Consider the following 22,622-nt stretch of genomic DNA (forward strand, 5'->3'; position numbering starts at 1 on the left):
CTCGTTGACGTCAGGGCCAGGTGCCACAGTTGTACAAAGGACCGGAGCACGTAGCACTTGTACAGCCGCACACGGTTGCCTTCCGAGATGAGGCCTCGACGCATCCAGATCTTCCACATGTTGTTGAACGCCGTTGTCGCCAGTCGCTTCCGAGCGCGCAGATCGGCCGCGTCGTCGAGGAGGCTGCCGAGCTTCTTGGTCGTGTGCCACGCCAAAGAGGCCGCGTGCGTCGGCGCGTCAACCTGCGCTGACCTGAATACCTGCGTTTCTTCCGCCTTGTCTTCATTCATCTTGAGGTTCCACCGGGTGGATGGCATACATATTGTCCTATCCTGCGTACCAAGAGGGGCTTGCCTATCTTGGTCGCCGGCAAGGGAATAGATAAGCTTATTTATTCCCTTGGTCGCCGGGGTCAAAAGCAATGCGACTCCAACTCGGAGGCAGCCCCTCTTGTTGGACTTGGAAGCGTCGCGTTGTGGAGATCGTAGATCGAGTAAACTGTCCTTGTCACCACTCGTACAACAGAAATACAAATGCAGGCTTGTTGGATTAGTCGGAGTTCCGGCGCGAGGTTAACCCTCCCGCACACGACAAGCCACAGCAACGGTCTCGCCTGAGAGGAATTCGACGTAGAGCTCTCCGAGGCGCACATAGCTGGTACGTACGATCTCCCTCGCGACGTTCTGCAGACGCAAAATGGCGTCTCGGTCATCGCTTTCGTGCTGGTTGTCGCACCGTGTGTCGTAGCGGCAATTGGGCTGATGGACGCACCTCGTTGCCTTCCACCTGTCGCCCAAAGCGACGGCGCGGGCGACGCCCACGATGTGCATGTCCTCTGCCGAGTGCGCATAGTTGCAACCTGGTGTCGCACATTGGTTGCCGCGGCTGCATCGGAGGTAGTAACGTGGCAGCAAGTTGAGGCTCTTCCGCTTCCGCAGCTCTTGGATGACGTCGTTGGCGGTCTGTTGTAGCTCGGCGACTCTTGTGACCGTGATCTGAGCCGCGGCGGCCAGATGTGGCCCTAATGCCGCCACGTGTTGAGGCGCAGTCACGGCTGGTGGTTGCGGCGGCGCTGCAAGAGGGCGACCTGCCAGCTGCTGGCGACCTGCTGTGGTCGTCGCGGGTGGCGGCCCTGTATACGAAGTGGCGCCGTCGTCGTCAAGGGCTTAGCTGCTGCTACTGGCTGTCGTGCCGAGGTAGCTGGCGCCGGACGGGCTCCGCTGTGCAGTGACACACGAAGCGTGCGGTGGAGCCATTCGAGGCAGCACACGATCGACTCCATGAGCACGAGGGCGAGCGCCGACCAGTTTTGTTTGGCGCACAGGACGAGGGGGACGTAGTTGGCCAAGTCGTCGCCTGCTTGGTAGTGCGTCTCCATGTTCTTGAAGACTTTGAAGCCCTCGATGCCCCAAGAAACCGAGCGCAAGAAGCCTTCACCGGGCTTATTTTTCGCCCCAATCAGGTACCCCTTGAGGCCCTTGATGCGTCCGAGGGCGTCGTCAAACGACGCGACGCTGTCACCCACCGCGTCCTTAACGACGAAGAAGACAATACCTTCCATCAAGTTGCGGTGCGTGCCGAGGTCGGGCGTCGCGTCGGTCGCGAGCCTGTCGCGGAACTGACGCAGCTGCTTCCGAAGCTCCTTCTTGGCCTCTTCGTTGACCATGAAGTCTCCGTCGCGGCAGTTGACGAGCAGGTCCACGTTCATCGCTCGCTCGGCACCCAGCAAATGAAACAATGGGCAGCCGGTCGCCATCGATCGATAAATAGTTTTTACGCCGTTGGACACGTTGGAACGCTCGTTTGGATATTTCCTGCAGTGGTGTGGGTCATCGATGCAGTCGAGTCAAACCTGCGGTGGGTGAGCCGACTCAACGCCGGAAGATCTCCGTGTTGAGCCGTCCTCTCGAATTGGAGCTCCACCTTTGTCTTTACCGACCCAGGTAGCCATGGGGTTCACAAGCAACTCTTATGGGGCACAAGCAGCTGCTGGAGGCATGCCCACGTCCACGAAGTCAAGAAGTTGTGCTTCTTGTGGCCTCTAGTCTTGAAACCAACCTCACTTCACCACCCGAATGGTCACTCTGCACATCACCCCCTCCACCGCCGATTCCACTGAGTGCAAGTTGCGCCTTCAAGGAGTTGAAACGAACTTTTCGGATGCATCTCGCATTCCAAGTTGGATCTCCGCATCGGAAACGTCAGTTGGCACGGATGAACGCTCGAGGACGGTCTCTATACTCGGAGGTCCTACCAGTACTATTATATTCATAGTAGGGGCGCCCGTCGCCGTGTAAGGCCATATGTTAAACCAAGGTCATCACGCATGATGACATACTCGATGCAAGCAATGGTTCTCGCCGGAAATATTTCTTCTGTAGTGAAACGAATGCTTGTCGGAAATATATATATTTTCTATAGTGAAACGCATGCATGGAACGTTAACCAACCAGCAGCATGATACAATTTGTAGATGAAACCGGTTCCACTGCAACTGCTGAAACAGCAGGTTCTCCCCCACGGGCTGGTAGCTCTAAAAGAGGACGCAGTCGCTCTTGCTCGTGCCACAGTCCCACCACCAACCCTTGAGAATACGCGCCCGAAACTTTGTCAAGAGACCTTCCATCGCCAGTAGCACGTAGAACGGGGCGGTCCTTCGCACACTTGTATTTTCTCTGTCGTTCGCCTTCGATTTGTGCAGATGCGATGCAAGGCTAGCGGTCTCTTCACGAAGGACACGTCCAGCATTTTGACGGTTTGCAAATTACTGTATAGAAACGGCTTTTGATTTGGCCGAGGTGCAACCCATCTCGATATATTGTTCAATTTGCAAGACATGGCCAACGGCGAGTGCAAGGACAAGGGTGCCTGCGCCCGCATCCACACGTGCACGTGGAACCACCCACAAGCCGAGAAATGTGCCGCGGACGATGCTTGCGTGCAGCGAACGTGCCCCAAGAACCATACCAAAATCCGCTGTCTTAGCGTCGCGCTGGGCAAGCCATGCACGAAGGGAGCCGCGTGTACATTTTACCATACGATACCCGCCGTCTACCCAGTCCATGGCCCCGTCCACGAGGCCGCTGCATCGGCCCCACGGACGGCAACGCCGACAGTGCAACGCCAAAAATCTGCACCCCGAGCCACACAGCAGGCGCCTCGTCAGGAACAGCAGCCTGCGGCACCGAGGCAGACGCAACAACGAGCGATGGTACCACCGCCGCCGATGACGGTTCATCTTCCCGCTCGGTCGCTTGGGGGCATGGCGAAGTCGGCGTCGTCCACTGAAGAACACAAATTTCTTCAACGCGAAGCCAAGGCAGTGGCCGACCATCAACGTCTCTTGCACCGCACACGTGCGACGCCGGATGCGACTCGAGACGCCGCCGTTGCAGAGCTCGAGAGTCAATTGCACGTCTTCAAAGACATCCAAGCGACCTTCTCGATGGCCACGAAAGACGACAAGTACCGGCGCAAGCGCGAGCTGTACCGCTTCCAGCAGCGCTTGCCGGCGTACGCCAAGCGCGACGCGATCGAGCGCGCCGTGACGCAGAGCCGTTTCGTGGTCGTGCAGGGCCAAACGGGCTCGGGCAAAAGCACGCAAATTCCCCAATATCTCGCCGAGCTTTTCCCAGGTACCAAGATCCTCGTGACACAGCCACGGAAGCTCGCGGCCATGGCCCTCGCGGAGCGCGTGGCCCTCGAGTTTGCTGGCGGCTACGAAAAGGCCGCGACTGTGGGCGGCGATGTCGGCTACCGTGTCGGCGGCCGGCGCCAGTGTCGCACGCGTGGGCGCATCGAGTTCATCACGGAAGGTGTCCTTCTCGACATGATCATGCGCCAAGACGACGAGCTCTTCAAAGGCATTGGCGCGATTGTGGTGGACGAAGCACACGAGCGCAGTATCATGTGCGACTTGCTGCTCGGGTCGCTCAAGTCGGACGACGCGCGCTGGCGCTCGATCCCTCTGGTCGTCACGTCCGCTACCATTGACGTCGACCTCTTCTCGACGTACTTTGGCGGTGCACCGATCGTGGACATTCCGGGGCGCATGTTCCCAGTCGACGTCCTGTACACGCCGACGCCCGACGGCACCAAAGACATGGCCACCTACATGGCCCAGATGGCGCGACTGCTCCACCGCGACAGCCCACAAGGCGACATTCTGTGCTTTCTACCTGGCCAAGACGACGTGTTGCGGGCCCACGACGTGTTCGAGAAGCACCCGGAACCGGGCCTTGTTGCGCGCACTCTGTACGGCAAGCAGGACCCGGCGGATCAAAAGCTCGCCTTCGCGCATACCCCCGAGCAGCGCAAGGTGCTCTTCGCAACGGACGTGGCCGAGACGTCGATTACGATCCCCGGGGTGGTCTACGTCGTCGACAGCGGGCTCAAGAAGGGCGTGAGCTACGACCACGTGCGGAAAATCGCGTCGCTCAAAGTGCAGAGCATCGCGCGGAGCTCGGCGATCCAGCGGGCAGGCCGCGCCGGTCGGACGCAAGCTGGCACGTGTGTCCGGCTCTACAGCGAGCACGATTTCGAGCTCATGGAGACGAGTACGCTGCCCGAGATTTTTCGACAGCCGCTGGCGCTTGCCGTGCTCACGCTGCGCCGGCTCGGCATCGATCCAAAATGCTTCGAGTGGCTCTCGGCCCCGCCCGCCGACGCCATGGCGGCCGCGGAGCGCGAGCTGACGTTTCTTGGCGCGCTTGAGAGCGGCCGCGTCACGGCCCTCGGTACAACGATCACGACGCTGCAGCAGCCGCCCGAGCTCGTGCGGATGCTTGTCAAGAGCTGTGCACAGGGCCATGGCGAGGCAGCGCTGCAGGTCGCGGCGGTTCAATCGGTCGCGCACATGTTTGCGTGGCGCGACAAGACGAAGAAGCCGTCGACACACCCGATGCTCGTCTCCACCGACGGCGATATCGTGCCAATGGTGCGGGCGCTGGCGCAATACCGCAATGTCCTCAAGGGCGTCACGCAAGTCAACGACACGCCCGTGCGAGACGTCGTCGAGCCCTCGGACGAGACACCTGTGGTTGCGCTCACGGCCGGGCATCTGCGCCGGCTCAACGGACAGCCGCGCGCCGCCATCCATGAACATGATGACGACGATAACGATGGGAACACCGATGAGACGCGCTCCGAGTGCTCGTCCGAGGCCTCGTCAGGAGACAGCAGCGAGTCGGTGCCAACGCCGCCCAAGAGCGCCACCAAGAGCAATTTCCGGACCAAAAAGATCGCCGCGCAAAAGTGGTGTCAACAGAACCGGCTCAACAACAAGGCACTCGGCCTTGCTGTCGCGTTCCAAGACGAGCTGCGGGGCCAAGTCGCCGACTTGGACGTTTGGAGAGCGCAGCCGCAAACGGCCACCGTGTCGGACAGCGACCTGCGGCGCATCGTCTTTTACGGTACCCTCGTTGTCGCTGATGCCTGCTGAGGTGACGTGTATTAGGGTACTTTTTACACGTGGCTTGTCTCAAGCGAGACCGCAGCCACATGCTCCAGTATTGCGCCGTCGAAGCCGACGTCGTGGGCACGATCCCGATCGAGGCCGCGATCCAGAGCGGGGTCCCACCAGACTGGATCGTCTACGACAAGATCTTCCGCCCCGCCGGCCGCGCTCTCCTCGTGACATGTACGCCTGTCGACGAAGAGTGGCTCGCCTCAGAGAGCCCGGATTTCGCGCGCATCGTCAGCGCCAAGCTGCCGGCGCTTCCCATCTCGACCGTCGTGCTGACCGTGCCCGGGCCCGTGCTCAAGAAACTCGTGGGGAAGCAGCTGTGCAACCTCGAAGCCCTCGAAGTCCAGCTCGGGTGTACGCTGCACGTCGTGCCGGACAAGGGTCAGCTACTGGCGTTTTGCACGCCGGCCATTGCGCGCGGTCTGCAGCCGCAGGTTGATGCGCTCGTCGCACCGTTCCAGGAAGAAATGCTGGCGCTCACGACAGAGCAGACGTACCTCGGCGGCACGCGCGCCGTTCTCGGCGCTGGATTCGTCGTCAACGAGCTGCTCTTTGATGACGAGTACGTCACGGTGTATGTGCGCCAGCTCCCCGCCACGATGCCTCGGCGCGATGTCCGAGCCTTTGTTGCCAAAGCCGCCGCCAACTGCGCCCAGCCGATTCTGCGCGCGCTCGAGCAGCAAGTCGTCAACGGCGGCGACCAATCCGTCGCGCTACGTTTTACGACAAGACCGTCGCCAAGCAAGTGCTCACGCGGCTGCAAGGCGAAGTCATCGCCGGGCGCAACGTGCAAGTGAGCGCCGGCAAGGCGATGGCCAAGCCCGGCCTGCAGCAGTCGACATCGAGTCGCATCAAAGTGTCCTGGGCCACCGCTGCCTCGAAAGGCGTCGTCAAGGTGTGGTTCAAGTCGGCGTCTGACGCCAACCGGTTTCTACTCGAGTACAGAACCATTCTGCCCGAGGCATCGCGCGCCGTGGCGATAGGCGCATCGGAGACGCCTGCCAAGACACCACCAAATGGGCTCAAGCCACTGCCACCCGTGACGCGCATGGCCAACAAGGTGTACCTCTTCAACCTCAGCACCGATTTTACATCGTTTCTTGTCGCCGTACACGGTCTCCCACCCGCCATGGACGAGGTCGTGCTCACGGAGCGCCTCACGTCCATGCCGCACGAGCGCTTCCGCATCGATCGCGTTGTCAACAGCTCTGCGGACCAAGTCAGCTCGGCAGAGAGCGTCCTCGCCGTGCGGGCGCGGCGGCTCGGCTCCGTTTTGGCGCGCATGCCATTTGCTTTTGTGGCCACGGATTTTCTCGACGCTGGTCGCGCGGGTGTGTACATCGTCAGCGATGACACGGCGGCGCTCGAGGCTCTCTACACGTCGGCGCTCCAGGCGTGGGCACCGGCGGAAATGCCGTGCGGGCAGCCTATCCGGCTTGCCCTCGAGCACACGTACGTGGCGCGGATGCACGTCGAAGTGTTCAAGAAGCGCACCAATCTGCTCGCACCGGTGCTTACGGACGCTCGGCGGCGGGGTGTCACTGTCTTTGAGGTGCCGACGAAAACGATCTTCCAAGCGATCCGGTTCACGTGCACGTCGCGCCTGACCCTCGGGCGAATTCAAGCCGAGCTCGGCGAGATCACAAAGTGCACGCAGTTTAAGCACGCGGACATCAAGCGTCTCTTCTCGGGCGCGGGCCGCCGGTTTCTCGGCGAGCTCTCCAACGACGTCTACGTGCACTGGAACGCACGCACGGGCCAAATCTTCGTCTACGGCTTCGAGGACGAGTTCCAGAAGGCCAAGCGCGCGATGATCGGATTCCTCGAGCAGTTTGCCGCGCTGGAGGTCATCGACCATGTGCTCATGCTGGACAAGCGCAAGATCAAGTCGCTCAAATTTGCATCCGTGTGTGCGCGTGCGTTTGATCACTACGTCCTCGGCGCCAAGTTGTACCTCTCGGGGTCACGCGACGCCATCCTGGCCATTACAACGTCCCTCCAAGGCGTCTTGTTCCCAAAACGCAGCGGGCCCCGCACGGTCTCGACGAGTGCGCTCGAGTGTCCGCTGTGCCTCTGCGACGTGGATGCAACCACGACGCAGTTGACGTTGTGCGGCCACACCTTTTGCACCGACTGCATCCTGCCCATGTTTGGGAGTCAGGATACGAAGCTGCCGCTGAGATGCCCTCGGGACGGGTGCGAGGCTGCCTTGAGTGTCGAAGACTGCGTCAAGCTTGTGCCGCCGTCGCAACTCGAGGGCTTGGCCGAGAAGGCCGTTGAGCTCTACCGCGTGCAGCACGAAGACGCCTTCTCGCTGTGCCCGCAGCCGGGTTGCAACCAAGTGTTCCGCATTGCAGAGTACAAAAAAGGTACTCTACCCACAAAAGAAGGACACCTCGTAATGGCGCGCCGTGTGTAGGAAAGCAAGGAGAATATCTCGCCGTGTGCGACAACTGCGAGAAGACCTACTGCATCACGTGCTCAGACAAGTTGGCGACGCCCGCCGACGAGCACCCGCCCGTCACCTGCCAGCTCTATCAGCTCAGCGCGAACCAGACGGTAACCGGCCACGCCCGTCGCATCTGCAACGAGATCCTGACGCTCGCTTGCCCGAAATGCAAGGCGGCATTCCTCGACTTCTCCGGCTGCACGTGCGTCACGTGCGGCAACACCAACTGCAGCACTAATTTCTGCGCCAACTGCCTCGTCTACCACGACATGGACAGCGGTACCTGCCACAACCATGTGCGTAGCTGTCCATCGAATCCAAACCAAGGCAACTACTTTGTATCGGCCGAGCAGCTGCAGGCAACACACGCCAGCGCGCGCAAGAAGCAAACAGCCGCGTACCTGACGCGTGCCACGGTCGCCGGCGACGAACGACGCGGCGTGTGGCAGATGATCGAGCGCGACTTGGCAGACCTCGGCGTTCACTTCACTGCGCAGGAACTCGCTCAGCTATCCATTTCCTAACCTTGCATAACAAGACTGCATTTCAAGAACAATGGATGTACCGGTATCTATCTATCTATCTATCTATCTATCTATCTATCTATCTATCTATCTATCTATCTATCTATCTATCTATCTATCTATCTATCTATCTATGTCAAAAACCGTCAAATTCAAAGATCGCGATCTTGAAGAGGCGCGATGGAGGCCAAGGCAGCAGCGCCCAGCGGCAAGGACATCTTCGCCGTGCTCTCGGCCATGGATCACAGCGACGAGCCGTCCGATAGCAGCAGCAAGGAAGGCGACGACTCGTACACACGCTCGTCGTCGGCCCAAAGAACAGCGGCAAGTCGTCGCTCATCATGTACTTCCGCAACCCGACCAAAGGTACGCCTCGACCTCTTGCGCCGAGGTCAACGCTTTGGCTAGTCGACGAGCCCAAGCCCACGGCAGCGCTCGACTACTACTACGCGCGGCGCGCTGTGCCTGGCTCCAACCGCAAGACCGTCGCGCATATCTGGGAGCTCGGTGCGTTTGCCTGTCTGTCTCTGGCCCGCAGTCACCCTTGGTGTAGCGGCGACCAAGCGCGTCAAGGAACTAGTGTGCGTACCGCTGTCGCCAGACCGCGTCGCCAACGCCGTTCTCATGGTCGTCGTCGACCTCTCGACACCCGGCGACGCCGTGCCGTGGCTCGTCAAGTGGCTCACGCTCCTCAAGGCGGTCACTACCGACGTGCTAGCCGCTGCATCTAAAGCGCCAGCCAACGCCAGTGCAGTCGAGAAGCTCAAGGGCGAAGCCATCGCTCGGTACGGCCCGGCCCACCCCGACAAGAAGGACGTGGCGCCGCTGCCGATCCCAACGCTCATCGTCTGCTCCAAGTTCGATACCTTCCGCGACGAAGACGGGTGCGATGATGGAGGCAGTCGTACCCTGGTATTGAGAGGGTGGTGAGTAGAGTCAAGCGCAAGGGGATCGTGCAGGCGCTGCGGTACCTCGCCCACACGTTTGGTGCGACGCTGCAATTTACGAGCCTCAAGGATAAGACCCTCGGCGCTCAGGTCCATCGCCATTCCTTGCAGTAGTCTGACTCTTTGGCGTATTGATGGAGCTATGGGACTAGTTTCGGACGTGTGTGAACGCCCATGTGTTTCACACGGAAGGCAAGACGACCAAGGAGGTCGACCCCGCCAAAGCGGTTTTTGTTCCTGCTGGTAAGACTCTCGATGGAAGGTGGAGCAGGGGATGATATTAGCGACAACGCAGGCGCCGACTCGTTTGAAGACATTGGGTTGCCAAAAGGCAGTCGGCCCCAGGACTTTGACGACGGCAGTCTCGAGAAGCGGCTCAAAATGTGGCTCAAACTCACGGCCGAGCTCTACCCGCCGACGCCCAACCGTAAATTCAACTAGCTTTGCAGCAGTAGAGACACACGTGTGGGTAGTCCCAGATCTGGGTACGGACGTTCTCGAAGATGAGAAGGACGACGCAGAAGAGAAGTTTCCAGCGCCCGCCATCGATGCCATGCGCCGGCAGAAGCGGTGCTACTACCTTTAATGTGCCGCCAGGTGTCTCATGCCAACTAGGGAGGAGCTGCGGCGCTATCGAGAGAAGAAGGCGCAGTCGGAGAAAAAGCAGCGCCAAAGAAGGAAGCCAAAGAGTAAAGTCTTGTCATTGATTGGATATACCCATATCTACTTGAACGTGTACGAGCTGAGCTGGTTGCTGCTGTCGGTGGCAAACACGGTGCTGCCAAAGACCGTCACGTGCGCCCACTTGGCATCCGGCAGCGTCGTCCAGTTGACGTCATCGGTCGAGCAGACAACTGTCTTGTCGGTCTTGGTGACACCACAGACGCGACCACCGCCGACGGAGACTTCGCTGAGCGTCGGTGCACCTGCGACCGGCACCCACGACGCGGTCATGGAATCGTCCACTGGAAGCGAGCCCTTGAAAAGGACACTGGATGCGTCAATGCCGTAGAGCGTTCTGCCGCTCACCGCAAGGACGGCCATGTCGCCATCGAGGTAGCCATTCGTGTCCGCTGTATCATACATAGTATCAAACCCAGTGTCCGTTGTCGCCGTAGAGCCAATAATGGCCTTGTCACCCCAAGTCGTCACGGCTGGGCCGAGCAAATCGGTCTGTGCGTAGGTTGCGTCCGGACCAAACGCGTAGGTGGCGTAGTGCTTGCCGTCCGAGACAACGCCAGCCAGTTTTCCGCCAACAAAGCCGCTTTGGACGTTCTTGTAGGCTGTAAACCAGCTCAGCGGCGTCGTCGCCGGCGTTGTACAGACAAAGTTGGCGGAGGTGTCGATCGCGCAGAGCGTGGAGCCGTCGTACGAGACTGAGGTGTAGACGTTCTTGTCGTCGACCGGTGTCCAAACAGGATCGACGTCACCGCAGCCAGTGCGGAGGATGGTCGTGGCAGCGGCACCGGCCGCGAGCGAAGCGAGAAGCAAATGCGAGAGCATGGAAGACAATTCGAAAATGAGCACTGGAAACACGGCTGGCGTGGCGTGCTGCGCACAAGAATGATCGCATTAGGCATCTGATCTGATAGCGATCATCTCTGTGGTGCGATGGGATGTCGGCACGCATGTCTCATCGACCTGATAGCTAGCTGACGCAGCATATCTAACTCGGTGCCGGGTAGTACAATATTGCATGCTCGTGTCAAATAGTGTTTTCAAATTCATATCACATAGACCATCAAAGCATGGTCGCCCATGAATCGTCTTCTTGCATTCTGCGCCTCGATCGTCGATCCAATGCAGTCTCGCAGTGGCTTACAGGCATGAACTGATAGGCTATGAGGCGTTTCGCGATAGTGACCCCCGTAACGCACTCCTATCATTCCAACGTCCAGCCGGTTCACATGTCAAACGCTGAACGTCTTGTATGGCCAGTGCACGATGACAACTGTCTTTGCTTCTCGACACACGGTGGTAGATAAGAATTGACTAGCGTTCCACGTAGAGTAGTCGGCTCTCCAAGTGGTGTTGTGAATGCACAACGAGGCCCAGTTGCGTCCATAAATCCTATTAGAGGACCTATATGTTGTCTACCACGTTGCGGTGAGCGTGTGCCCGAGGTCGGACAAAGTACCAAAAGGCACTTCCTCGTAGGCATGAGGCGCAAAAGACTGAAAGACAAGCTAAACAACAAAGCAAGTCTAGATTGAACGAGATTTACTCGCTACAACTACCTACTTGAACATGTACGAGCTGAGCTTGTTGCTGCTGTCGGTGGCAAACACGGTGCTGCCAAACACAGCGACGTGCGCCCACTTGGCGTCCGGCAGCGTCGTCCAGTTGACGTCATCGGTCGAGCAGACAACTGTCTTGTCGGTCTTGGTGACACCACAGACGCGACCACCGCCGACCGAGACTTCGCTGAGCGTCGGTGCACCTGCGACCGGTACCCACGACGCGGTCAAGACTTCACCCGTTGGGAGCGACCCCTTGGAAAGCACACCGGATGCATCGATGCCGTAGAGCGTCTTGCCACTCACCGCGAGGTCGACCATCTTGCCATCGAGGAAGCCATTGCTGCCGTCCATTGAATAGAACATGCTGGACGTTGCCGTCGTATAGCCAATAACACCCTTGTCGCCCCACGTCGCCGTGGCTGGTTCGGGCAAAGGGGAGATGGCGTAGGTTGCGTCCGGGCCAAACGCGTCGGTCGCGTAGTGCTCTCCGTTCGAGACAACGCCAGCCAGTTTCTCGCCAACAAAGCCGCTCTGGACGTTCCTGTACGCCATAAACCAGGTCAGCGGCGTCGTCGCCGGCGTCGTGCAGACAAAGTTGGCGGAGGTGTCGATCGCGCAGAGCGTGGAGCCGTCGAACGAGAGCGAGGTGTAGATGTTGTCGTCGCTAACCACCGTCCAGGCGGGACCGACGTCACCGCAGCCAGTGCGGAGGATGGTCGTGGCAGCGGCACCGGCCGCGAGCGTAGCGAGAAGCAAATGCGAGAGCATGGAAGACAATTCGAAAATGAGCACTCGAAGCGAGGTTGCGTGGCGTGTTGAGCACACGAATGATCGCATTACACATCTGATAGCGATCATCTCTGTGGTGCATTTCATCATCTATTTTTTGTCTGTATCAATTCATGCCATTCTCATCGACCTGATAGCTGGTAGACGCGACGTAAGCACCATGCTCGAATGAAGCGGGTTGGACCTTTGTTTTGGACGATGTTGTCAATTGGTGGTCTGCGCATGGTCACTGACCGATAAAGTCTTCTTGCATTTGATTTATTGTCAATCTAATACAGAATTGGAGCCACAACCATATCAGCTGATAGGCTATCAGGCGTTTCCGTGATAGCAACCGCTGAACCGCACGCCCACCAGCCCCATCGTTTCAGCGTCCAGCCAATCAAATGGCTGGTAGTGCATCGATGGTCAGTACACTATGACGACGGATGGCACCGCCACGTCTCCCGCTCGGCTAAGCCTCTCGGCGGCCGGCTCGTCGTAGCACCTTGGAATCGATAGTCCACCACCAATTCCAGTTCAGTGTAAATTATATCTAAATAGACTCACTTCAACAACAACGACGGATGGCACCTCAAGGTGCCCGAAGACGGAACGACGCAGATGTATGAAGATCACTCTCGTCCCTCTCGTACTGCCTTAGAACGTGCTTCCCCGCAGCAGTGGCGGTCCCCAGCCAATGCAAGGGTCTACAATGCATCGTTGGCCAGTTGAGAAGACCCTCGAGAAGCGAAGAGTGGGTAGTTGCCGCGTCCTTGCTGTCTGTGTGCGCACCAGGTAGGACAGACGTAGGGACCTCATCAGCTTTGACAAAAGTCGCGTTCGACACAGATTACGGCTCCATTCCCAGGGCGATCGTCTGGAAGGATCTCAGTTCTCAAAGACTCAAAGTTGTGGTTTATTGGGTTTCGGGCTCATCCTGCCATCGTCGCGTAATTCAATCAATACATCTGCTTTCTGCGAGATTATAGCGCTTTATCGCCTTGTTGTTTGGATTGCACCGCAGGCGTCTTCTCACGTCAGCATGGAACAAGCCATTCGCTTGGCACCGAAAGCAAGGGCACGCGTTTGATCAACGCACCACGCCCGAAGACGGTCTATCGGAACCGATCACCCGCTCTGGACGACTCGGAGACTAATATTTTAGAAAATAGAAATTGGGGGGGAGGGACGGCGCCAAGCATTTCTGCTTTGGCCGCCCAGCGCTAAATTCACCCATCGCGCCCGGACACTGGTCCCTACCTCATCGTGTGCGTGGACCAGGCAAAGTGACCACGTAGAAAACACTTGTTTTTTTCTTGCGCCTTGCCATGCGGCTTGATCGCTTTGAATAAATTCACCGCGGCGGCCCCAGAAAGGCCGGGACCTTTCCTGCTGCATGCGTCACCGATCAATGCGTGGTCGGAGACAACCACTTCAGTAGGACGAGCCGTCGGGTGGCGGGGTGACAACCTCCGACAAAACAATGCGTCCGCACAATCGACGTCACGCGCGCAAAATGGTCGGCAAAGCATTGGTAAAGGTCTGGGCGCCATGACATGAGCGTGAACCGCTTGGTTGAAACTCGCACCGCGTCAGTTGGTATGCGCGTCACCAGAACCACTTTCATCGTTTCCCAGTGCGTCTACGTACCGTTTGAATTCGCACAGAGCACAGCCGCCTCGGCGCACCGGGCGAACGCTTGCGTGCAGGAGGCGTGTCACGAGCCTCGGATCCGAACCGTCTCGCAACGCAGCTTCGCGGGCATCCTAGCTCGCTCGCTCGCTCCTTTGAAAGATATTACGGCTCCAGACTTCAAGACATGCCTCTCTGTCGAGCGGTCCGTTCTGCAGCATGCGCTCCACAATGTCTAACGCCTTGCCTTGGACGGCGGCAAGAAACGGCGACCGGCCCAGCTAGAATCGAAGAGGTGAGTACTGGATTGGTGGCTGCTACAGCCGACCGGCATGCGCAAGGGCGCGCTGGCGTCGGCGTCCAGCAAGAAGCCGGCGACGTTAGTGTGCCCCCACGCGGCCACCCAGAGCAACACAGTTTCACCGTACTACGCTGCCATCATGAGTGATTTCGATCGACGAGATGTACATTTGAGCACACAATTGGTCGCGTCGACTGGCGCCAGCAGCACCGCGACGATCGCCACGTGTCCCTCTTGGACCGCCGCTATGAGCGGTGTCTCGTCCAGCTACGGCCATTGATCATCGCTTTTAGCAGCACTGTCATGATCGTACGCTTGTAAGCTGGTCGACGTTGGCATTGGCTAGGTGAAGGAGGCCTCGTCGCCCTGGAACGCAGCACGGTAGAGTGGCGAATGCTGGCGCTACGCAGCGCCCCGACAAGCCAAGGCCAAGTGCTGTACCACGTCAGGTCGATTGACGTCGGTGCCCGCTGCTAGCAGACACTGCGCGACAGCGAGGTCACGTGCAGCGTGGACGCACCGTCCTCGCCCAGGTGGCTCGATGCGTCGTCATGCAGAGCAGATAGGGCGAGCGCATCAGTACCACATGGAGCGCCGCACCAGGCTCGATGCCTTAGGCGAGGATGGCCTGGAGAGAGGCCGCGCTGCCTCGGCGGGCTGCGGCCAGAAGAGCGTCGCCGCTACGCTCTTGCATCCTTCTTAGCGTGTCGGTGGCATGTCACAGCCGTGCAGCCTCTGGATTGGCTGAAATTCAGTAGGTCAACACGATTACGGCAAGCTCATTCGCTGAAACCGAGTATTCAGTATCCGGATACCTGGCAGGCAGTCCTCCATTGCACATGGCGCATGCATGAGCCCACGACCACCAAAGGCCTGTCGATAACTACCAAGTCTTGATACCATCCCTTACGACCACCACCACGCGTGATGGCGAGGCACCTCATGCGACCAGAGGCATACGAACGACGAGGCCATGCGTGCGAGCGTTGTCGGGACGATGCATATTCATTGCAATCATGCGCGTCAAGCTTCGGCCGACACAAGGTGCTGGATTGCAAGGTAGACGACCAGTACGCTCTTTCGAGTGCTGCACATTCCATCCAAATACACGAGTTGTCATGAACGAAGCCAGTATCTCGACCCGACTCTAGGACCTCGAAGATAATAGCAGTTAAAGTGCAATCATGCGCCCGAGTCAACCATGATTCCGCGCCATGGACAGCCGTATAGTATCGAGGACTGGGGTGCTCGCGCTTGGCAATACATCCTCTGACACCAGTTCAATGCTTCGAGTGCAGTCGTTCGTGCAGGAAAAAGCTCTAGCTGTGTGGCACGTCCAGCTCGTCTCCCTCCCCAGGTTCGCGGGCAGGCCGAGTCCTTTTACAGCGTCACGGGACGACCGCCTGCACGGACCGACGGGCATCTCGATATCAGATGTGACATGTCAATAGTCATTTCCATCTCTTTTCAAATCCACGTCACGCCGTTCCCTCGGGGATGTGCAACGAACGCGCGTTCGTCGTTGAATTTGGCGCGCATTTACCTCGTCCGAGGCTCCTCCTTGCAAGGGACGTCTGTGCAATTGCGCCCTTCCAAGCCTCTTGCATAGCTAACTGCGTTTGCATGTCGACCCGAGATACCTCGGGATGTAGCTCAGGGTTGCACATGCTGTATCACAAGCTGGTCGAATCGTGCGGCTGCAAATGCTCTGTATCACGTGACGTCGTGCGCACGTGTAACCACCGGATTCGAGCGTTTCGCTTCCTTGCCTAGTCCTTTTTACTAATCTACGTGCAAGAGGTCGGGGCGCTTTGCTGGTGCGTGGACACGCCGATGCTAGTCAGCCTCGTTTCCAGCACGCAGGCGTCGCAGGCACACGTCTTCGTACCAAGCCACGACGACTCGGCCGATTCAATGGACAGCTCCCTCGCACACGCACTTGAAGGCAAGGCCCGTGACGCCAGCGCGCAGTAATGACGCTGGCGCGGTGACGCCGAGGCGAGTCCGTCCCCGACCGCCCACATTTGATATTTTATTGCGCCACAGGGGCGGAATGTATGGGGATGTAAAAAATTCGGCCACCCCGCTTTAGTGACCTCGGCCAAAAGGTGATAGAAGGCGTTTATCACGTGGCTGCTGCGTATCCCAACCACGCTTCGAGACCAAGCCAAAGTATCAACTGCTCGTGTGTGGCGATTACCTTTTTTCCCGTTGCCGGTCTCTCGAGCGCGCGTGCAGCAGAGATTCCCTCGGCGCCGACGACTTGTTCTCGACTTGATGAATTTCCTGGCGCGAGCCGGACCACGCTACCACTGCGGTGACTGACTTTGCTGCGTCGAGCGATGTGGCCTACGGTCCTCAGTATGCATTCGAATCCCGGTCCACGCTTCCCTCTGTCGGCTATTCCAGTCCTCTAAAGCACGCAGCATCAAATACGAGCGCCCGTACTTGGTGCCACAGGATGGATGCGTTCGCTTCACGCGCATGGCTACTCGTTTGCGGACAGGCGCTGGCGGTTTTATACTGCAGGATAGCGTTGTAGTTCAAGTCACGTGGTCGACACCGTCGCCGCGTAAGTCTCCTCTCTGTCGCCCGCGAGTCGTCGTCTCCGGCGCTTCAGTCGGATTGAACCATCCCACGAGTATATCACTTGCTGCTGAATCGCCAAATGTCCTTAACGCTAGGTGATAGATTCGCCACATGTCACTAAGCCGGGGAAGAGACACGCGGCGGTGGATTATCCGGATGACACGGCGTGTGCGCTCGACAGTCATTAGCACGATGTCATGGTTCTGGTCTCGGAAGGTATGGAGGCAGTAGCGGCGTAGCTAACGCGCGTGATACGCAGGATGTGCGCCTGGCGCAGGCCGCGAAGGACGGTAACCTCTATGACGTGACCAAGCTGCTCGACGCCGGCCTCGACCCCAACAGCTTTGACGAGGTACGATGATGACGACAACCGCGCAATGATCGACGTCTGCGCGTGTGTGCTATAGGAAGGTCATTCGCCGCTGTACCTGGCGGCGGCCAAGGGCCATTACGCCGTCGCCTCCGTGCTCTTGCAGGCGCGCGCCGACATCAACCGAAGCGATCGCGTACGATGCCATCGAGTTGCGCGCTCCAGCGACGGATGATTGTGCTTGGGTAGGTGGGCCAGACGCCGCTGCTGATTGCAGCCTGGTATGGCCACGACAAGGTCGTTGCGATCCTATTGCAGGCCCGCGCAGACGTCAACAAGGGCCGACGGGTATGCATCCTACAGTCGTGCTGGCGTCACCGCGCCTGCCTAGGACGGATGGACGCCGCTGCACATCGCGTCCTTCAACGGCCATGCCGCTGTCGTCGGCCTGCTGCTCCAAGCCCGCGCCGACATCAACCGTATCAGCAAGGTACAAAGCCAATACAGTTCAAGCAAGGCTCGAGCCGCCGTGATGGCAGGTGGATCGAACACCTTTGCATTTGGCAGCGGTCAAGGGCCATTTGCGCGTTGTCTCACTCCTCCTCGACGCGAGCGCCGACGTCAACGAGATCGACACTGTACGCATCATCTCCCTTTTCTTGTCAGCCAACCGATCTACCGACAGGTGGGCCAGACGCCGCTGCACATTGCCGCCTGGAACGGCCACGACAGTGTCGTCCAGCTCCTTCTCCATGCGCGCGCCGACGTCAACAAGAACGACAAGGTGTGCAGCCTGCGATGATGGACACTATTGTCTTATGTGGTGTGCAGGCAGGATGGACGCCCTTGTACGTGGCCTCGGAGAAGGGCCACGTCGCCGTTGTCGCGTTGCTGATCGCGGCCCACGCGCGCGTCGACCAGCGAAGGGGGTGCGTCGATGCATCGATCGTACAATGGAGTGCTGATCATCGAGTAGGATGCGTGGACGCCGCTGCACGTCGCAGCCTGTAATGGGTACGCGGCCGTGGTATCGCTCCTACTGCAGGCCAGCGCCGATGTCAACACCACGAGCAAGGTCCTCCATCCCACGGCCTTGTCTCGGCGACTTAGTGAGTGTTTATACAGGCAGGATGGACGCCCTTGCACTTGGCAGCCGTCAAGGGCCACGCTGCGGTGGTGTCGCTGCTGCTTGGCGCCAACGCCAACGTCAACCAAACCGATCATGTATGTTGTTGTTCTCGAGTCCTTTGTTTTTATAAATGGCTCGCGGCGTAGGAAGGTCAGACACCGCTGCACATCGCAGCCGAGAAGGGACACGCGCCCTTGGTGACCCTCCTCCTCGAAGCCGACGCCGACATCAACATCAAGTCCAGGGTCCGTGCGAGTGTACGAGGCGGCGTGATGTACTCTTCTATGCTAGGCCGGGAGGACACCGCTGATGCTCGCCAAGGAGAAGAACCACGACAATGTGAGCGCGATCCTCGAGGACATTATGGCCTTCAAGGTAGCCTTTTTCACAACATCTAGGAACTGATAGATAGCATGTGGCGCGTAGCTCGTCGACGCAGTCCGGCAAGGCGACCTCGATCAAGTGTTTCATACCATCGTCCACGAACGCGTGAGCCCAAACACGATCAATTCGGTACGACGAGGTTTGCGACCTATCGAGTTGGACAAACTTTGTCCATGTTAGAATGGCGAGAGCTTGCTGTTCACGGCCGTGCTGAGCCGCAACGCCAAGATGACGCGCACGCTGAGTGACGCGGGCGCCGACGTCAACAAGTGCGACGAGGTGCGATTTTACACCAGAGCCTTCGTGACCGAGATGTTGCGGGGTAGAGCGGCCGCAGCCCACTCATTGCCGCCATCGAGCTCGACCACTTCCCGACTATCATTACGCTGCTGCAAGCCAAGGCCGATGTGAACCAAGGACCACCGGTACCAACATCGATCCTCGTCGCCCTTACGATTTCTTCACACTTTAGGGAGGCATGACACCGCTCTGCATGGCCGCCTTCAACGGCCAAGAAGCCATTACCAGCATGCTGTTATCATGCAACGCCGACGTCAACCTCCCGGGCACCGTACGTGTGCATCCAACTGTACATAGATGGGGTGCTCATGCGAGCGTAGGATGGACAGAGTCCGCTGCTACTGGCCGTGACCGCGGGCCACAAGGGCATTGTCGGCATGCTGCTCGTGGCGGGCGCCGACGTCAACGGCGCCAACGCGCACGGCTACACGCCGCTTGCGCGCGCTACCATGAACGGCGATAGCGTGCTTGTCGAGATGCTGTTGGCAGGCGGGGCCGATGTCAACCAAACCGACAAGGTACCTCACTTTTTTCTTGTTTAATCCGCTCCCAACCTCGGACTAGGACGGACGGACAGCGATTTTTGTGGCCAGCTCCAAGGGCGACGACCCCATGGTTGACCTCCTCCTCGAGGCGCACGCGGACGTGACGATCGAGAACAAGGTACGCGAAAAGCCCGTAAAATGGCGCGAAAATCTGAAAAATACGTTCATATAGGCATGCGAGTCGCCATTGCAGGTCGCCATCAAGCACGGCTACCGTAAAATCGCCCAAAAACTCCACAGCATTCTCGTCCTCGAGGCGCCCAAAGTACGTGCATGTCTCAACTCGCTTCTGTCGATCGACGATGCTCATGGGAAATTTGATGGATTAGATTGAGCTCGACGAAATCGAGCTCTTGTCCGAGCAGCCGATTGGTCGCGGCGGCCAAGGCATCGTGTACAAGGGGCTCTACAAAACAACCGAAGTCGCGATCAAGACGGTCTTTGACAAGGAAGGTATTGCCGCGTTGGAGATTGAGATTGAAAACATTATTCGGTACAAAATGCTCCAACAAGATGTACCCTAACCTCCCCTACCCCTAGGTGCAATTCGCCGTACATTATCAAGCTCCTCGCGGCCTACGGCCTGCACACGAACGAGCCCAAGATGGTGCTCGAGTATATGAACAGCGGCAACCTTCGGCACTACCTCAACCGCAAGCGCGACGGTCTTCCGGTCGCGCTCGAGTTCTCTACGCTGCAGATCGCATGGGTCATTGCGAATGCCATCTGCGATCTCCACGACAAAAACTTGCTGCATCGGGATTTGAAGTCGGACAACGTGCTCTTGTGCTCGAAAAACTACATCAAGCTCGCCGACCTGGGCATCTCGCGGCAGTACGACATCCACACGATGACGTCGGCGGTCGGCACGTGGCACTGGATTGCGCCCGAGGTGTTCGACGGCGGCCACTATGACTTCTCCGCCGACGTCTACTCGTTCGGCGTCATCCTCACGGAGCTCGAGACGTACCAGCGACCGTACTGGAACGTGCATCTCGGGCAGATGACACTCATCGACCAAGTGCGCAACGGCGTGCTCCGGCCAACGCTCTCGGCCAAGTGCGACGAGTGGTACCGCCAGCTCACGGAAGCGTGCTTACGCCACGACCCAGCGTCGCGCCCCAAGGCCAAGGAGATCGTCAAGTGCCTCGAAGGCCAGATTGCGCAGTCGCGGAAATTTATAGACAGAAGTTGGGAGACCGTAGGCTTTTTTATCTAGTGTACGAGCATCCTGTGATTTGATTATTCTATCTTCTTAGGCGTCGTTCGCGGCCATGACCATGGTGCCGCTCGCCAATCTCGCGCGCGCGGCGTAATCGTGTTAATGCTATTAGCCACTTGGATCCATCGTACTATTTCATCCGACTTTCAAGGTCCTCCCACTGAGATTTTATGCGATATGAAGGGGTCTGTCTCAAGGACGTCGTGAGAGATGGTTCTCTGGAAGCTCATCAAACGTGTGAACCTCAACGGCTGCGATACCAGTCGACCATCGTTGTCGAGTACGCGGGTTCCAAAAACACACTACGTCAAAGAGTTGGAGCCACCAATTACCGTAGAAATGGCCATGCAAATACCGCAACGGATCGAGCAGAAGCACAACCGACTCTCCATCGATCTGTTCGCTGACGGAACGCCCAGAGGCCATCATTGCCGCGGGTGCCGAGCAGTGCATGAGGATTCCCTCACTTTTATTTCCGAGGTGCGACTGGCGTAGTGCCATGCCAGATCTGGGCAAAAAATGCACACCACCAGATGCAGACGCGCAGATGTTGTCTCCATCGATGGATGATGCCCTTTGACCTGCCCTTTGACCATAGTCGTCGGGACGTCATTTCGCAACACGCTCGCAACCTACGATGCTCTCATCACCGCTCGCGATCGCTACCATCGAGATCATCGCGGCGTTTTTCCCATGGACCGACGACCCCTGGACGCTGCTGGGGGTGCTTCCGGCGCACAGCCGGTCATGCCAAGAGGACTGCACTGGCGCGCGCATGCATCGCTAGACGATGGCATTGCTGACTGCTGGTCATTCCTTCGCGTGAAAGGCCAGACGCCCAGCACGACGCATTGGCGGTGGCGGCGTCGACCACGGTTGAATCCATCGAGCTCGACAGCTTGCGCTACTTTGACGCGCGTGGCTTCAACAGCCGGCGACCACGCGTGTCTTTCACTGGTCCAACGTCGGGCTCAACGACACGATCCCGTTCAGGGACGTCGTCGCCGACAACTTGCGGCACTCGCTCGCACCCGCATCTCGCTTGGAAGACCTCCATGTTCGGTCTTGATGGAGGAAGACAAAGAGCGACAAACTCGTGAGAGCTCAATCACCTGGTCTGACAAACCGTCGGGCGTGCGCGTAACGTCCAGTGAGTGAAGGTTTTGACTGGGTACCTTCACTCATCCACAAACAGCAGGCTCCAAGCAACCAATCTCCGACTCTTCATTTGTCGATTCGCCATCCGGTCTTTCGATGCGTGTGGCTCTGGAAACGATCGAGCACATTGCAGCGTACATCCCGTCGCAACCTGCACTCAACGCGTTTCTAAATGTCCTTCCAGAGCGGACGCCCGCGATGGAGGTCGTCCGGACGTGGGGCAAGAAAGGCGGCACGGCTCATTGCAGCTTCTCGAGCTTTTCCAGGTTGACCATGTCGTTTGACGCGCGCATCTTGCAGCACTACCAAGTTGACCCGGTGTCGATTGCTGCGTACGCTATCGCAACATCGTTCACTCCGCTCGTGTCGGTCAGCGTCGGCAACATGGCGCAGTGGAGGAGCTACGTCAGCGCCATCGCCCATCTCGTCACGTCGGTCGAGTTGGACCCAATGCCCGACTTGGACGATCCCAACCAAGCCACTGCGCTTCGTGATGCACTTGTTGCGTGTCCGCGCCTGCGCAAGCTGTGCGTCCGGTACTCCGACTGGGGCGATGCCATGGGTATTGTCGCAAGCATCGACTGCGTCCTCCGTGCTGCACCCTCCATGCTGCATGTTTGCCAAATTGATATCAAAGGCTCGGTGACCGTCCACAGT

The 22,622-nt window shown here is 58.5% G+C and overlaps 6 protein-coding genes across 6 annotated transcripts; 4 read left to right on the forward strand and 2 right to left on the reverse strand.

Annotated features, from left to right (window-relative positions):
* Positions 1 to 572: 572 nt before the first annotated feature.
* SPRG_16069 (hypothetical protein) lies at positions 573 to 1,708 on the reverse strand (the record flags this gene model as incomplete). Its single annotated transcript, XM_012355294.1, has 2 exons — positions 573 to 995; positions 1,271 to 1,708. 2 exons carry the CDS (start codon positions 1,706 to 1,708, stop codon positions 573 to 575), a joined length of 861 nt encoding a protein of 286 aa, XP_012210684.1.
* Positions 1,709 to 3,226: 1,518 nt separating this feature from the next.
* Positions 3,227 to 8,437, forward strand: SPRG_16070 (hypothetical protein; the record flags this gene model as incomplete). Its single annotated transcript, XM_012355295.1, has 4 exons — positions 3,227 to 5,411; positions 5,456 to 6,171; positions 6,195 to 7,833; positions 7,884 to 8,437. The coding sequence occupies 4 exons, from the start codon at positions 3,227 to 3,229 to the stop codon at positions 8,435 to 8,437; spliced, it is 5,094 nt and encodes a 1,697-aa protein (XP_012210685.1).
* Positions 8,438 to 8,617: 180 nt separating this feature from the next.
* Positions 8,618 to 9,970, forward strand: SPRG_16071 (hypothetical protein; the record flags this gene model as incomplete). Its single annotated transcript, XM_012355296.1, has 8 exons — positions 8,618 to 8,727; positions 8,760 to 8,803; positions 8,846 to 8,944; positions 8,991 to 9,321; positions 9,372 to 9,474; positions 9,537 to 9,627; positions 9,680 to 9,811; positions 9,858 to 9,970. The coding sequence occupies 8 exons, from the start codon at positions 8,618 to 8,620 to the stop codon at positions 9,968 to 9,970; spliced, it is 1,023 nt and encodes a 340-aa protein (XP_012210686.1).
* A 137-nt stretch (positions 9,971 to 10,107) lies between these two features.
* On the reverse strand, positions 10,108 to 10,898 carry SPRG_16072 (hypothetical protein; the record flags this gene model as incomplete). Its single annotated transcript, XM_012355297.1, has 1 exon — positions 10,108 to 10,898. The coding sequence occupies exon 1, from the start codon at positions 10,885 to 10,887 to the stop codon at positions 10,108 to 10,110; it is 780 nt and encodes a 259-aa protein (XP_012210687.1). The 5' UTR covers positions 10,888 to 10,898.
* Positions 10,899 to 17,109: 6,211 nt separating this feature from the next.
* SPRG_16073 (TKL protein kinase) lies at positions 17,110 to 20,901 on the forward strand (the record flags this gene model as incomplete). The annotated part of the gene is made up of 20 exons (XM_012355298.1): positions 17,110 to 17,133; positions 17,177 to 17,269; positions 17,325 to 17,423; positions 17,477 to 17,575; positions 17,619 to 17,717; positions 17,767 to 17,865; positions 17,913 to 18,011; positions 18,059 to 18,160; positions 18,204 to 18,302; positions 18,353 to 18,451; positions 18,503 to 18,601; positions 18,921 to 19,019; positions 19,067 to 19,165; positions 19,213 to 19,311; positions 19,361 to 19,558; positions 19,605 to 19,703; positions 19,758 to 19,850; positions 19,915 to 20,078; positions 20,126 to 20,786; positions 20,845 to 20,901. 20 exons carry the CDS (start codon positions 17,110 to 17,112, stop codon positions 20,899 to 20,901), a joined length of 2,580 nt encoding a protein of 859 aa, XP_012210688.1.
* Positions 20,902 to 22,061: 1,160 nt separating this feature from the next.
* Positions 22,062 to 22,501, forward strand: SPRG_16074 (hypothetical protein; the record flags this gene model as incomplete). Its single annotated transcript, XM_012355299.1, has 1 exon — positions 22,062 to 22,501. A coding segment is annotated over one exon (440 nt), but the record flags the coding sequence as incomplete, so codon positions are not given.
* Positions 22,502 to 22,622: the final 121 nt, after the last annotated feature.

This window comes from Saprolegnia parasitica (assembly GCF_000151545.1).
Source record: "Saprolegnia parasitica CBS 223.65 unplaced genomic scaffold supercont2.226, whole genome shotgun sequence".
In the NCBI taxonomy this organism is placed as follows: Eukaryota; Oomycota; class Saprolegniomycetes; order Saprolegniales; family Saprolegniaceae; genus Saprolegnia; species Saprolegnia parasitica.